The sequence below is a fragment of the Spea bombifrons genome, chromosome 6 (assembly GCF_027358695.1).
Source record: "Spea bombifrons isolate aSpeBom1 chromosome 6, aSpeBom1.2.pri, whole genome shotgun sequence".
In the NCBI taxonomy this organism is placed as follows: domain Eukaryota; kingdom Metazoa; phylum Chordata; class Amphibia; order Anura; family Pelobatidae; genus Spea; species Spea bombifrons.
In genome coordinates, this window is record NC_071092.1 from 21,154,044 (window position 1) to 21,171,073 (window position 17,030).

Genomic DNA, 17,030 nt, shown 5'->3' on the forward strand with positions numbered 1-17,030 from the left:
CTATAGTTTATGCTGAATGTTTGTGAATGAGGGTTTCAGATAGCATGGATGTGTAAGTGTGGGGGGTAGTATGGCATAGGGAGACTGTATCAATATAATTGATAACAGCAATCACACTCCTATCATGCCCAGACAGCCAGTACATGCTGGAACCTGGGCATGATAGGAGTGTGATTGCTGTTATCAATTATATTTTTTGTCCAATTTTGGAGTGTTAACAACACTTTCATTAAAAGTAAATAACACACTAAAATTGGACAGAAGAATTCAATAACAGTATTAATATATATATATATATATATATATATATATATATATATATATATATATATGTATATATATATCATGCTTATCATGCTAAGTCAGCCAGTACACGCTAGAACCTGGGCATGATAGGAGTGTGATTGCTGTTAACAAATATATATATATATATATATATATATATATTTCCTTTTATTGATTTTTTTGTCTAATTTTGGTATGTTACTTTTAATAAAGTACCGTATTTGCTCAATTATAAGACGACCCTGATTATAAGACAACCCCCCAAATCTTAATATTAATTTAGGAAAAAAAGAAAAAGCCTGAATATAAGACGACCCTATAGGAAAAAAGTTTTACCAGTAAATGTTAATTCATTTAAACTATTTTTTTAATAAAAGCTATGATTGAGAAAAATATTTTGGTTTTATTTCCTTCTATTTTCCAACCTGCCCCCCAGTTATGCACATCTGCCCCAGAAATGTCTTATACCCCCTATATGCCACTGTGCCCCATGATATGCCTTTTAACCCTCTAAATGCCACTGTGCCCCATGATATGCCTTTTAACCCTATATGCCACTCGTGCACTTAGAGGGTTAAAAGGCATATTATGGGGAAGAGTGGCATATAGGGAGGTTTGAGGCATTTCAGGAGGCAGAGTGGCGTATAGAGGGTTAAAAAGGCATTTCTGGAGGCAGAGTGGCATTAAGGGGGTTAAAAGGCATTTCACAGAGCACCCTGCCTCCAGAAATGCCTTATGTTAATGTTTGGCTTAGTATATAGGGATAGGGGTTGTACTGCAGTATTGTCAGTGTCATATATAATGATAGGTGTTATAATATAGTTTAGAACAGTGACATACCTGCTTTAAAATTGTAGGATTAAGGTTTAGTGTTTTTTTTTCTCAGACAGCCTTTGTAAATGGGGTGAGGGAATAGGAAACGTCTTTAGGACAGGAACTTGATTCGTTTTTTTGTTTCTGTTATTATAACAGTGTTAAAATACTATATAAATAACCTGTAGATTTCAGAATTCTAGAACCGTTACATGAAAAGTAAGCTCCACAGGAAACAGGCATTTGTCTATAAGCAAGTGCGTTCTACACTAAACCTCAGTTGAATCTCTATGCAGAAATGGGCTGTGTATTTCTGCCTTCTGATTGGATTGTTCACAGGCAGGGAGGTGGGCTATGGACCTTGGGAAAAATCCTGCCCTTAAAGCTGTGAATCAACACAGAAAACAAAACTGTATATGGTGCCTGCAGCTGGCTGCACTGACTCTGACCCAGTGGCTTGGCTGCCAAGAGGAGGTAAAGAAAATCGCGGCAGACTTTATCCCACATTGTGCTGCTTATTGCTTTAAAAACGTTGACGATCAGAAAATAATTAAACGATGCGTTTTAAAGTAATTGGAAGTGCTTGGAATATACCTAATATTGAGTTACTGTGGTTAGTGGAGAACGCCGTATGCAACTGAACCTTTGCCGTTCGTTTCATTATGAATCGTTTTAAACATTGATTGGCAACACTGAACGACTGAGACCATAATCCAGTGGAATGGCAAATAGAGAGTTCGATGCTATTTAAGAGATCGTGACACGATCTGGAAGTTTGGAGTTGCTCTCTGAGGACAGTATTTGATCGTATTCTGCAAAACAGGTACTATTCTTGGCAACTGGCGCTTTCCGAAATTTTAACAAAACAGACTGTCTGATGTGTGTCTGGTCGAGGTGAATTAACACGGGGACTGCGGAAAACCGAAGCATCTCATACAGCTCATCTAAAAAGGTAAGGTTCGTATGAATGCGAGAAGCTAAAGTCAGAGTGAAAGCGCCAATTAACCAGCGTACCGGAGGCACATACGATAGTTAACGTAACACATCGTTCGGCTATTTATATAGACGGGGCATGGCAATGAGGGACGCGGTAACAATATTACGTGTACGGCACATACAATAATATCAGAAAATGGTAACACAAATACCACGTAGGTGATTGCGAACAAACCGCATGACACAAGCAACTGCACAACCCTGCAGCTACACGCACTGCACGACACGTTATGGTAACACACATAACAGCGCAACAGCATAAACTATAAAGCAGTTATACCGTATGAACTAAATGCTATTGTTTTATTAATACAGACTACATACAGAACGCAATGAAATAAATAATGGGCAGCGAACTGCATAATATAATGAAATTCATAACCGTGTAACTGCGAGTAGCTGTATATTGGAAGGAGGCACCGTGATGATTTCTGTTTGTGATAAAACACCTTATATAGCAGTCTGACATTATTACACAATGTTACCATAACATGCAACAACATACCGAACGGGATTGGTAGCTGCGCTTGTATCACACAAAGACCTGGAATGTAGAAAAATGCAAACAGACGTAACTAGAGAGCACTTCAAACACTGGCATTGTGTACTGAAAAATTGTAACACCTCTAGGGATATGCGGTGGTGCTATATAGGACATAACCAGTATGTATAAAACACTCAAAACAAACGACTTAAATATATAACTTTTTATCATAACAACTGCGACATACATAGAGGGTAGCAAGAACTATGGAACAGATACAGATATTCTGTTCTGTGGAAGCTTTCAGTGCCACCTTCACTAAAATGGGACGTTTGCTGTAAAACACGACGCAAGAATGGTTGCTTTGGTTCCCATGTACCTCATCAATATATTCTTTACCACTTATGATTTTAGATATAAAACATTAGTATCAAAAAATAGGGAGGCAGTTATGTCATCTTATAGATCTGTGGAAAGACCTCACCTATCGTACTGTGTACAGGTTTGCAGACTCCATCTCCAGAAAGACTCTAGAGAGGGCTGGGTAGGCGGCACTACTCAACTGGTTTGCAGAATAAACACTAAGGAATCTCAATAAATATATATATATATATATATATATATATATATATATATATATATATATATAGCCAGGAGGAGAGGAAAGAGAAAGGAGGTGTGATGTAATATTTGAATACTTGTAGGTATTTAGCAAAGTAGAATAGGGAAGTTCTGAAATGTTAGAACAAGAAATGTTAGATTTAGAGGTCATAATCAAAAACTAGAGGGTCCTAGTCTTAGATGTAATCTAAGAAAGCTTTACTTTAACGAGAGGGTGGTAGATAAGTAGAACAGCCTTCCATCAGAAGTGGCAGAGTTTAAGACAGTAAGAAAGTGAAATGCATGGGACAGGCATATGGTTATCCTGAATCTGAGATGAGGTTTGGGTCATTGCAAAAACAAGCATGAGAGACTAGATGGCAACTTAAACTGTATGTCAGTTAACTTGAAAATGGCCAGGATATAGATATGTACACTCGAAACACATGTCAGACCAAAGTGTTTTTAAGATTTCTTGTACAGTGTCACTTTAGGATAGTTATTTGGAGTCTGGTTAGGGTACTTGTATTTATATCTGCATAATTTTTTCTTCTGTATTTTAATCATTCAGAGACAAAGAAAATTTGATACTGAAACATTTTGTCTTTAAGCGTACCTGTTTACTCTATTTGTTTTGATGTGCAATCTTGGTTTATACATTAAAAAGTACACATACTGCTTTATATCTTTACTGAACAGCAACAGATTAACTTCAATCCGTAGGCGCACGGGTTACCACAGGGGCAGGATGTTGACAGGTAGTGAGTGAAGTATCCTTTTTGATACTTGGATAGGTTTATAGCTGGGGAATATTGGTGGGATACAAGGATATATAAACCCTTTCATCACCAAATGTTAGTACCTAAAAAATCAGGACAGCAGAATGCATCCTGGAATTGCATATGACTCCTACTCACCTTCTAATTGTTGATATAAAGTTATGTTTTTTTGCTTTTTGTTTTAATTCCAAATATTATTGTGACAGCTTTATAGGTATAAGGTGATGGGGGATAATGTTACCTCCTGTGGATCAAATTAAATCTAGGAGTTCTGGCTGGAATGGCGGAGATACTTTCCGTTTTTAATGTAGAAGTCCGTATCTTGAAGTGTAATATAATAATTATATGGTTGCTATTGAATTATCTAATGGTTTTATGATTTGGTTATATTATTATGGTCCAGTGTAATCAATACCTTTGATACCATATTTGCCCAATTATAAAATGCTCTGAAAAATATCCCTTGTCTTATATTCGAGGTCGTCTTATAATCAGACCTGAAATAGAGGTCTGACTACAAGACTAAGACCCAGATCCCCCGCAGCGCTGCAGGGAACCTGGATCCTTCTCTCAGACAACCCCCCGCTGCTGCTGGCACTTCCTCTGGGGCTTCTATGACAGAGAGCCGGCATCACGTGACCTTTCCAGTGCTCCACCATAGAAACCCCAGTGGAAGTGCCGGCAGCAGCGGAGGTTGTCTGTGTCCATCCCGCAGCCAGTGAATGTTTGCCAGATGCACTCAACTGCTGCCTGTACCGCCGTGACATGACCTTCTGGTGCTTAGTCATAGAAGCCCCGGCGGAAGTACCGGCCAGCAGCAGCGGAGATTATCTGCGTGCATCACACAGACCTGCACCGGCTGCCCCACTAGACACCAGGGAGTCTGAAGCACGGGGGACAAGTCTAGGGATGCACTGGTAAGTTGGGGGGGGTAAGATTGGCTTGGAGTATAATGATTTTCTGGAGGCAGAGTGGCATATAGGGGTGCATAAGGCATATCTGGACAGAGAGTGGCAAATAGGGGGTTAAAAGGCATGCCAGGGAGGCAGAGTGGCATATAAGGGGTATAAGGCATATCTGGGGGGCAGATGTGCATAACTGGGTAGAGTGGCAAATAAAAGGAAATAAAAACAAAACAAAACATTAATATTTACTAGTAATTTACTAGTATTTACTAGTAAAAATGTTCTTCCTCATACTGCACATGAATATGACATCATATCTCTATGCTCCATCTTAGAAAGTCATGCAGCATAAGGGATGCTATGACGGTCTGTGCTGGCCTGTTACGATCAAGATCAGCCAAATGAGCTGCAGCCCACTAGGAAGCCAATCTGCCCCCGTGGAATGCCTTATAACCCCCAACTTACTGATGCATTCCTCGACTTGTCCCCCATTCTTTAGACTCCCTGGTGTCAAGTGGGGGCAGCCGGTGGACGTCTGCATGATGCGCACACCGGGACATCCGCCAGGGCTTCTATGACTGAGCAGCGGAAGCTCCATCATAGAGCTGCATCGCGCAGATGTTCACCGGCTGCCAGAGTTTCCTGCAGTGCTGCGGGAGATCCTCCTCTCTAGCAGCCGGTGCTGTTGGACGGTACTTCCTCTGGGACTTCTATGGTGGAGGCAGCAGCGAGGAGGATCCAGGTATGATTATAACACGACTTTGAGCATTCGCTCAGAAAAAAGCCTTGTCTTGTAATCAAACAAAATTTGTTATACACCGAAAGTCACAAATTGAATAAAGGTATGTTCATTGTTAATTTTGTTGATTTTATATTCTCCCTCATTGTAATAATGCTGTGTAATCTGTTGGTGCTATATAAATATAACATAGTCATAATAATAATATATCCATTTTGTTAGAGTACCAATTAATGGGTATACATTTGTTTTTGTAAAGAGTCAAAATGTAACCATTTAGTCTATCTTTTAAAGAAGAATTGTTCTTTCACAGTGTTTTGCATTAACAAGGTGCATTTATTTACTAAATTAGATTAAACGAAAAGCTAAATTTTAAATATGATTGACCAGGCTTAGCTGAAGTTACATGCTAACAATCAGCATATTCACTAAAATGCAACTTGTTTGGAAGGGCATGCAAGTGCCAGGCTAGTGTAGATAAGCGTTGCAGATCTATCTGTCATCCAAAAACTCCTATTAAATGACCTCTGTTTCTAACTGGATGTATGCACGATTTCTAAAATGTAATTTCTACAAAGCAGAAGTTCCCTTCCCGAAATGCTAACACCCTCCCCACACACAGTTTCAATATCAATGGTCTAATCATCACTTAGTCCCCACACGCTCGCTGCCCAGGTATCAACCTTGAGTTTGACCTCTCATTCACTCTGCATATCCAGTTTGCTTAAAAACACTGCCACCTACACCTTAAAAACATTGCTTGCATTTGCCCCTTCATAATTCAAGATCCAAAAAAGACTCTTGTTCATGTCCTTTTTATCTGGTCTCCCACATAAATGCATCTTGCCCTCTTACTATCCATCATGAATGCTGCTGCCAGACTTACCCATTTCTCTGCTACCACCTCTCACCTCACTTTCAAATCTGTTCAGAGTAGGGCTGCAACAACTAATCGATAAAATCCATAATAATCAATAATGAAAATCATTGCCAATGAATTTCGATATCGATTAATTGAATTGATTTTTATTGATTATAAAATGAAGGTTTTTCAGAGCAAATGCGTTTTATAATCAGTTTCATTCAGTGTGACTCACAGTAGAGGACTGCACTGGGAGGCGGGCGCGGGCGGTCTTGCTGGGGCTGCGGGCGGGAGCGGGCGGTCAGGCACTGTACCTGCGGGTCCCGGTAATCCCGCGCAGTCCCGCAAGGCTGCCTTCTTGCTGCTCCCTCACAGTGTTTCCTAGCTTGCTCCGCCCAGGAACAAAACGGAGTCACGTGATGTGACGTCACTTCCTGTGACTCCGCCTTGTTCCTGGGCGGAGCAAGAGAAGAGACGCCGTGAGGGAACAACTCGAGGGCAGCCGCGCGGGACTGCGCGGGAAATCAGGTAAGGAGGCGGGCATGATTGGCCACAAATGTGGCGGGAGCGGGCGGGATTGGCCACAAATGTGGCGGGAGCGGGCGGGAGCGGAACACCCACATTGCGGGAGCGGGATTAAAATCCGCGGGAGCGGGATTAAAAAAGTAGTCCCGCGCAGGGCTCTAACTCACAGCAGTAACTACTTACAGTCCCTCCCTGCAGTCACTCTGATGATTGGCCCCGCCCCTTCCCCCCAGTCCCTCCCTGCAGTCACTCTGATGATTGGCCCTGCCCCTTCTTTCTCCCGGTCCCTTCCTGCAGTCACACTGACGATTGGCCCCTTCCATTTCCTATAGCATACACATGGCTCAGCAATTCATCTAACTGTGAGTATAAAATTAATATTTGGGTTGCTGAAAGTTAGGGGAGGTGGGGGTTAATTTAGGGGCAGTTATGATTAATGGGGTGTTTAGGGTTAATTTTGGGCCGTTATGGTTGATGGGGTGTTTAGGGTTAGTTTAGGGGCAATTATGGTTGATGGGTTGTTTAGGGTTAGTTTAGGGGCAGTTATGGTTGATGGGGTGTTTAGGGTTAATTTTGGGGCGTTATGGTTGATGGGGTGTTTAGGGTTAGTTTAGGGGCAGTTATGGTTGATGGGGTGTTTAGGGTTAGTTTAGGGGCAGTTATGGTTGATGGGGTGTTTAGGGTTAATTTAGGGTCAGTTATGGTTGATGGGGTGTTATGGTTAATGGGGTATTTAGGGTTAATTTAGGAGCAGTTATGGTTAATGGAGTCTTCAGGCTTAACTTAGGGGCGTTCTGGTTGATGGGGTGTTTAGGGTTAATTTAGGGGCAGTTATGGTTGATGGGGTATTTAGGGTTAGTTTAGGGGCAGTTATGGTTAATGGGGTGTTTAGGGTTAACTTAGGGGCGTTATGGTTGATGGGGTGTTTAGGGTTAATTTAGGGGCGGTTATGGTTGATGGGGTGTTTAGAGTTAATTTAGGGGCATTTATGGTTGATGGGGGTGTTTAGGGTTAATTTAGGGTCAGTTATGGTTGATGGGGTATTTATGGTTAATTTAGGAGCAGTTATGGTTAATGGGGTCTTCAGGGTTAAGTTAGGGGCAGTTATGGTTGATGGGGTGTTTAGGGTTAATTTAGGGGCATTATGGTTGATGGGGTGTTTAGGGTTAATTTAGGGGCAGTTATGGTTGATGGGGTATTTAGGATTAATTTAATGCTGAGGACTGAGGGTTAATTTAATTAATTTAATAAGGTTAACTTAAGGTGCAGTTAGAGGTAAAGGGGGGCAAACTAAGAGGAATCAAAATCCTGGGGGCAGTGAAGATTAACCCAGTACTTATTTATAAAAGTATTCTGTCAGTGTGCTGCAAACAAGTCTGTGAATCTTTGAGGGCACTATGGGGTATCTGGGGGCATAAGGCATCCTGGGGTATAAAGCATATCAGGGGGCACAGTGGCATATCAGGGGGTATAAGGCATATAGTGTATATAAGGCTAGGGCAGAGTGGTATATCTGGGAGGCAGTGTGGCATTTGTGGGAGACAGTGTGGCATATCTGGGGGTATGTGACGTATCTGGGGGTATGTGACATCTGGGAGGTAGTGTTGCAAGCCTGGGCTCAGATGTGTATATCGGGGGGGGGCAGGTTAGAAAATAAAAACGAGAAATGCATTTTTATCAAAGTTTTTTTTTATTCTGCCGTTTGTTTTAAACATCCAGTTATTTTAAATAAATAAAAAATTTACATTTATAATCGTTAGTTGCAGCCCTAGTTCAGAGCAGTTCCTCTACTTACATCTTTTCACTCATCTCCAAATACACTCCTGCCAGGTCTTTCCGCCCATCTGATGACCATCGCCTGTCCTCTGGTCTGATTTCTACTTCTCATACATGCTTACAATATTTCTCTGGGGCCTATTTGCGTGGCCTATTTGCCTTTTGTTTAATATACCATAGCTCCTTCTAGATTGTAAGCTGATTTAAGCAGACCTTTTCTTTGTTTCTTTAAGTGGAAATTGAAAAATATACACAGTGGAATGGCTAAATAAACTTAAAGCCCCTTAGGGGTGTCCTTGCCCTGCCCCCCACCCCTTGACCTATGGCAGTGCATTGAAAAATGTATATATGCTCCAGTGTTTGGAAGATGCATTGCATCCAACATAGATCCTAGAAGACTGATTGGCAAATATGTTCCTAAACAGTCTTCTCTGTAACAAAGATAACTATTTATGTCAAGTTAGCGAATAGAAATTTACCCTACACAGTTATTATATTTTTTGGATTTTAATATCCTAGGTAAATATCAGAAAACTCTGTGTCTAAAAATATTAAAATGAGGTAATTTGTATATATATGTATAAATGTGTATATACTATATATATATATATATATATATATATATATATATATATATAATGTATTCCCCCATGTATAAGACGCACCTCATTTTGGGGCCCGAAATTTGAAAAAAAAAGTATTATCATAAAATTCATCCTCATCACTCCCATACATTAACTGCCCCTAAATTAACCCTAAACACCCCATTAACCATAACTGCCCCTCAACACCTCCCCTAACTTTCAATTTTTTATCTAATGAACTGAAATATTAAGCGCTTATGTGATCATTAATGGATGAAAAATATTTATGTTGTCTGACTTATATATTTTTTAGCAAGAAGTCATGATGAAGACTATTTCTAGTGTGAACTGTACACTTAGTGTCCCAGCTAAGAACTCTTACCGTATGGTGGTTCTTGGAGCCTCCAGGGTGGGAAAAAGCTCCATTGTTTCCCGATTTCTGAATGGGAGATTTGAAGACCAATATACGCCGACCATTGAGGATTTTCACCGCAAGCTGTACAACATAAGGGGGGACATGTACCAGCTTGACATCCTTGATACATCTGGGAACCATCCTTTCCCAGCCACAAGAAGGCTCTCAATACTAACAGGTAAGGCTACAATATGTACTGAACAATGTGCAGAAGACTTTTTATAGACTGTTTTGCCAGCTTTACCTTGATTAAAGTGACAAAACAGTTTACCTGCAAAATCAAACCTACATCTCTCATCTTTAAAAACAATGTACTATAAATACAGAATATGTAACATAACCTCAAAAATAACTTTTGCAGCAGACTGCACTGGTTAGTTGGGTTCTATTGTATCTTATTGTTATTTTCACTAAGCTTATCGATGGGTGGATTAACAGTGGGACAACAGGATTTTGGTTGCAAAGGCGCCCCATGTGTTGCTTACATTTTCTGTGTCATTTGCCTGCACTGTGCAACAGGAACAGATTGCTACATTTGTGATCAAAAGTTTGCATACCCTTGGAGAATTGATAATATATGTACCATTTTTAAAGAAAACATGAGTGAGCAGGCAAAACAAATTTATTTTATTTCTTATGGGATTCTTATTCAACTGTAGGTTATAACAGAATGACACAATCATAAAACAAATCATGGTAACAGAGAAAAAAATGAAATGACCCCTGCTCAAAAGTCTGCATACCCTTAGTTCTTAATACTGTGTATTGCCTCCTTTAGCATCAATGACAGCGTGCAGTCTTTTGTAATAATTGTCTATGAGGCTCCATATTCTTGTAGGTGGTTAAAGCTGCCCATTTATCATGGCACAATCCCTCCAGGTCATGCAAAGTCTTTGGTCGTCTTGCATGAACTGCATGTTTGAGATCTCCCCAGAGTGGCTTGATGATATGAAGGTCAGGAGACTGTGATGGCCACTCTAGAACCTTTACTTTTTTTCTGCTGTCAACTTGGGTTGGCTTGTGCTTAGGGTCATTGCTGTACTGGAAAGTCCAAGAGCTTCCCATGCACAGCTTTCGTGCAGAAGAATGCAAATTGTCTGCGAGTATTTTCTGATAACATGCTGCATTCATCTTACCATCAATTTTCACAAGACTACCTGTGCCTTTAGAGCACACACACCCCAAGATGGTCTTGTCACTCCAAATTACAGTGTGTCAGAAGCTGTGAGGCGTGTCAAGGAGTAGTCGGGCTTATTGTAACCGTTTTTTCCAGAGCAGCCTGAATTTGTCCTGAGGTTACCTGTGGGTTTTTCTTTGTATCCCAAACAATTCTATTGGCAGTTGTGGCTGAAATCTTTCTTGATCTACCTGACCTTGGCTTGGTATCAAGAGATCCCTAAATGTTCCACTTCTTTTTATATCCTTTTTCATCTTTATAAAGTTACATTGCCTTGTTACGCAGGTCTTTTCACAGTTCTTTTCTGCTCCCCATGGCTCAGTATCTAGTCTGCTCAGTGCGTCCATGTGAGGGCTAACAAACTCATTGACTATTCATACACAGACACCAATAAATACAGGTGTGGGAAATTGACCTTTAAATGCCATTTTAACCTGTGTGTGTCACCTTGTGTGTCTGTAACAAGACCAAACATTCAAGGGTATGTAAACTTTTGATCAGGGCCATTTTGGCGTTAGCTGTTATCATTATGATTTTAAAAGGAGCCAAGCAACTATATGATAATAAATGCCTTCATATGATCACTAGCCTTAAACAAAAGGATGTTTTTTTGCATGATCAGTCATATTTTCAAAATCAATGCCAGCATTTCAGAATTTCTCCCAGGGTATGCAGTGGTCAAACGTGTTCCAAGGAAGGAATTTGCAACAGGGTAATGGGCAGCCAAGGCTCATTGATGCACGTAGGGGGTCTAATCTAACAGATGAGCTACTGTAGCTCAAATTGCTGAACAAGTTTAATGCTGGTTCTGATAGAAATGTGTCAGAGCGCACAGTGCATCACACTTTGTTGCGTATGGGGCTGTGTAGCCGCAGACCAGTCAGGGTGCCCATGCTGACCCCTTGAATCTGCATAATTTCCCCTTCCCCCATGGGGATGTAGAGGTAGAGAGGTAGGTACAACTTTTTATTTATTTTATTATTTTACAACCCCTTCCATCTCCCGGAGATGTTCCAACACACTCTTGCAACTCAAAAGCAGCTCTTAGGTTGAATGAAAGCTATAAATGTGTTTCTGAATGTCCATACCACTCACATATCCCACAAAGCAGCAATCCAGTCAGGTCCAGATCATTCTTTGGATCACTTTTGGACAGGATGGAAGTGGAGAATGTGGTAGGTACTATGTGTGTATATATATTTACGTGTGTATATATGCATGCGTGAATACGTATGTCACACGCTCTGTCACAATAAATGTCACATTCTGTAACACGCTCTCATACTCTCAATGTCTCCCTGCTTTCTCTGTCAACTTATTGTTTGTGCTGTCTGCTTCTTCTTTTTTGTTCTGTGATCCACTTCTCCTGGTGATCCACAGTGTTACCCTGGCCTCCTGGAGAACAAGGGGTGCAACCTCTCCCCTGGTTGGAGTGATGGTGGAGGCTGTCCCCATTATTGTCCAGGCTCCGCCTTGTTGTTGAAGTGCTCTAGGAGGCCAAAGTAATGCAGACAGATTCCTAGAGAAAGAGAAGACTTTCTGCACTTCTCTTTCTCTGAGGAATCTGAAAATGTTACTATACCCAAGGTTTCCCACTGAACATGTGGCGGAGGAAAAGGTCAGGTGATTGTTGCCCTCCATGGTTAATTTATTTTTTTACATTTAAATTGATTTTTTTCTCTTAATTTAACTGTTGAGTGGTACCTCACTTCCTTAAGTCACAGGTTAATAAATCTATGATTTGCTTGCTTTCAACTTAAATCAACCTGCACTCAAAGAGTATGTGAGTTGTGAATTATTTTTTTTTGTGAGGGAAAATGGGAGTTAAAACCCATTTATTTTGAAATTACAAAATCTGGTGGGTTTAAGGGTGTTGGCTTTATTAAAGTTCCCATACCACTGAATAATACCCTTAGCTCTCTCGGTTCCGGAGTACAGTAGCGTGCATATCGTTTCGTGTCTGTTAGAGATTTAAAAAATGAGTTACGTGGCTGCTTACGTGCTTGCCACCCTTGGTGGTAACAGCAGCCCCTCAGCCAAGGATTTTAAATAAATTCTTTCCAGTGTTGGAATTGAGGCAGACGAAGAATGTATTAACAAGGTGATCAGTGAGCTTAGTGGAAAAGACCTTGAAGATGTTGTAAATTCTGGCCTCTCCAAACTTTCATCAGTGACATCTGGGGGTGCTGTGGCTGTAGCTCCTGCATCTGGTCCAGCTGCCGACAAGAAAGAAGAAGAAAAGAAGAATGAATCTGAAGAGTCTGATGACGACATGGGATTTGGACTCTTTGATTAAATGCCTATTTTCCTAAAATAAAAAAATCAAAGTTCATGAATAATAACCTTAACAAGCCACCAGATACTAAATGGTGAGCGCAGCAGGCTGTTCTTACCCCAATGATCAAGAGTGCTAGTCCAGTAGGTGCCATGAGCCACCAGCTGGACTCGCCTCCACAAGACTTTCAGAGCATAGCCTCTGTTAGATTAACATTCCACGCTGTCATTGTTGGGAACATTTGTGGTTACAAAACAAAGAACCATTACTACAAATAACAACTGAAACATACATCCCAAAAAGGGAAAAGACCCATAACTCTGCCAGGAAGGTGTGACCATTGCTGTTACCTTTAGTTGCTTTTTAATGTGCATATAAATATATAAGACTGACATTAAAATATTTGATATGTATTTTTGCTTTTTCTTTCACAGGTGATGTGTTTATACTTGTATTTAGCTTAGATAATCGAGAGTCATTTGATGAAGTGAAGAGGCTACGAAAGCAAATCCTAGAAGTAAAGTCTTGTGTAAAGAACAAGACAAAAGAGACCGGAGAATTTCCCATGATGATCTGTGGCAACAAGAGTGATTATGGCGACCACCACCGCAAGGTACGCACAGAAGAGGCAGAACGTCTGGTGTCAGGGGATGAAAATTGTGCTTACTTTGAAATCTCTGCAAAGAAGAACTCAAATGTTGACAAGATGTTTCAAGTCCTTTTCAGCATGGCTAAACTTCCCAATGAGATGAGTCCAGCTCTTCACCGTAAAATCTCCATGCAGTATGGAGACGCTTTCCAACCAAAGTCGTTCAGGTTGAGAAGGCTGAAAGAGATGGGTGCCTATGGCATGGTCTCTCCTTCTGCTAGACGCCCCAGTGTAAACAGTGATCTCAAGTACATAAAAGCTAAAGTTCTGGGAGAAGGACAAGGGCGGGAGAGGGAAAAATGCTCTGTTCAGTAACTGTCCTATATCCGAGTGCAAACTGAAGTGCCTTTAGGCATGGGAGAAACCCACTGTAAATGAAGAACCTTAAAGAAAGTATACATATTTCTTTATGGACAAAAGGCAACTCATAGACAATTGCTGAAGCTTAAAGTTGTGTACCTGTTTTTGGCTCTACCTAATGGACATAAATTCTGATTTAGAGTTATAGGTCATAGGAACTAAAATGTAAATAATTTCATCACATAATGTTTGCTGAGTATGAACATAATTTTTTCTTGTTCTCAATTCATTGATCTGTAAATGGAGATCTTGAGTATGTACAGAACAATTAATATATTTTATTACATTTATGTGGACCATGCAGTCTTGTACAAATTAAATCCTGGAATTGTTTAAGTGAAGCGACATTAATGGCCCTGCACACAGACTACTGAATTAGATACTGTTATTTTGGAATTTACAAGGAAAGCATGTAAATAAATATGGCTTACTAAAAAACATATAAAGTATCTTCAATTTGGAGTAACAGCTTGGCAACTCTGGTGTAGTTAGTAAGTATGAAAGATAATTTTCTTTAGCTCTCTCAAGAGCTTTATCCACCTATTGTAACTTGTATGCACTGGTGGGGTGTTAAGTAGAAATCAAAACTTTTGGATGCAGTAGTAAACTAACAAGATTTGGCAATACATCATGTTACACCTTCAGTGAAAGTACTACACATAATCTTCTGGGTTATTTTTGCCCTCAGGGATTTTTGTATGTCCACCTCTTCCCGTAAGAACCACAGTGTTAACTCTGCTAAATTATCAGTTTAACTATTAACCCATCACACCCCATCACAACTAAAGATCTGTATGGAATGTGAATCAAAGAACAAAAAAGTAGAACTATTTTATCCATTAATTGGTTACTACCATAAAAGTATAGTAAAAATATATATCAAATAGATCTGCACAATAGGTTATTACAAAATCAATGTGTATAGTTAGATATATGATCTACATATTGCACAAACTAATTAACTACTATGTTATGTCCTCCCTCACAATGTTGTATTTTGAAAAAATTATAGGGCAGGGCACGAAATGCAGAAGACCTAGATCATCCTCATGCTGTGTGCCAATCCATCTCATCTCACCTAATAAAATAGAAAGGTTTAATTCCATGTGTAGGTAAAGGTTTTGCACATTAGCGCCAAGCATTATTTCTTTTACACTACTATGTTTTGTATTCCTGTACATGTAACCAACACCCCTCTGATGCACAGTGTATCTGGAGCTCTCGGGAACAGTTATATTCAACATTATAATGTTGTTTTCCTCACATTATCATTTTGTACAGTTAATAAATTTCACAATAACTGATGAACTGATGAAATGCTAGTTTATTTTACAGTATACATTTATTTATTTTTTTCAAGCAAATATTTAGACAATGACCCATTATGAATGTGCAGTTTGGTTTAATGGCTTAGCATTTCTGGTGTAGTTTACTGTCTTAGTATGTCCTCTTCAGAATACCAATATATTTTGCACAATGCTATGCTTCCAACTTTCTGGGAACAGTTTATGGAGGGCCCTTTCCTATATCAGCATGGCTGTCCCCCAGTACAAAAGTGCAAAAAAAATTCAATAAAGACACGGTTGGATGATTTTTTGTGGAAGAACTTGACTGGCCTTACCTCCATCCAACACCTTTGGGATGAACTGGAACTGAGATTGTGAGACAAGCCTTCGCGTCGAACAACAATGCCTGACCTCAGAAATGCTTTACTTGATGAATGGACAAAAAGTCCCACAGAAACATTCAAAAATCTTGTTGAGAGCGTTCCTAGAAGAGTGGAACCTGTTATAGCTGCAAGGGGGGGGGCAACTATATATATAAATGTCTATGTTTTTAGAATACAATGTCATAAAATAAAAGTCCCTGCTGGTGTAATGATCAGGTGTCCCATATAGTGTGTGTAGATATATATATATATATATATATATACACACTAACACTATACATATGGTGTCAGCATAGAAGGTTTAGGTAATGGATACCCAAAGCAGGAACAATACGTAGGCTGATAATGCAGAAACGGGTCAGGGCAGGTGGTGACACTCTTCCAAACGCTATACAGGCACAGGTCACGACATGCAGCGGCAATCTAGTAAACGGTTAACAGGCACGGGTCAGGGCAGGCGGCAAACACTCAAAGTCAGGAGACGGTCCAGGAGTCAAAATATGGGAAACAGGGAGTAATAAACAGGATACGGGTAAAAGGGATAGGAGGGCAGCAGGACGCAACCATAGGGGAGCTGGTATAACCAAGCAATGAGTGTAGTGCTTGGTGTGTTTTTATAGTGTAACATTTTGCACGGTCTCGTGTCTTTTCTCCTACTCTGTGCAGGGGCACACGTGTAAGTCCGTCAAGGGGCACTCCGTCACTCCGTGGTGGTCTCGGCTGGGGATCCCGACAGTTCCCCCTCCCGAGGAGAGGCCTCTGGACTCTCGAGGGACCAGGAGAGTCAGGATGGCGATGATGGAAGGCAGAGATGAGATCAGGAGCGTGGACCTCGTTAGCTGTTCCCAGGAGTCCTCATTGGGGTCATAGCCTCTCCAACGGATTAGGTATTGCAATTGCTTGTGGTGTCTTCTGGAGTCCAGGATCTCTTCCACTTCATAATCCTTAACGTCGTTGATGAGGACTGGAGCAGGAAGACTGGGATGTCAGGAAAAGGGTTCGCAGTCCATAGCTTCCGGAGGGAGACTTGAAACATGGGAAGAAAGGAACTCGGTGCTAGGTAGTTCAAATTCCACAGTCAAAGTGGATATGAGACGGGAGATGGGGAAACCTATGTATTTTGGTCCCAATTTCTTC

At 40.6% G+C, this 17,030-nt stretch overlaps 1 protein-coding gene and 1 pseudogene across 1 annotated transcript; both read left to right on the top strand.

Annotated features, from left to right (window-relative positions):
• The first annotated feature begins 1,510 nt into the window (after positions 1–1,510).
• On the top strand, positions 1,511–14,670 carry RASD2 (RASD family member 2). The gene is made up of 3 exons (XM_053469097.1): positions 1,511–2,050; positions 9,662–9,941; positions 13,650–14,670. The coding sequence occupies exons 2-3, from the start codon at positions 9,671–9,673 to the stop codon at positions 14,177–14,179; spliced, it is 801 nt and encodes a 266-aa protein (XP_053325072.1). The 5' UTR covers positions 1,511–2,050; positions 9,662–9,670; the 3' UTR covers positions 14,180–14,670.
• LOC128500083 (60S acidic ribosomal protein P2-like) lies at positions 12,904–13,282 on the top strand (annotated as a pseudogene).
• Positions 14,671–17,030: the final 2,360 nt, after the last annotated feature.

Bases quoted from the DNA above. Each gene is read 5' to 3' on its own strand.
- RASD2 (XM_053469097.1), top strand. From the start codon at position 9,671: ATGATGAAGACTATTTCTAGTGTGAACTGTACACTTAGTGTCCCAGCT. The intron at 9,942-13,649 runs GTAAGGCTACAA...TTTCTTTCACAG, and splicing joins AAGGCTCTCAATACTAACAG to GTGATGTGTTTATACTTGTA.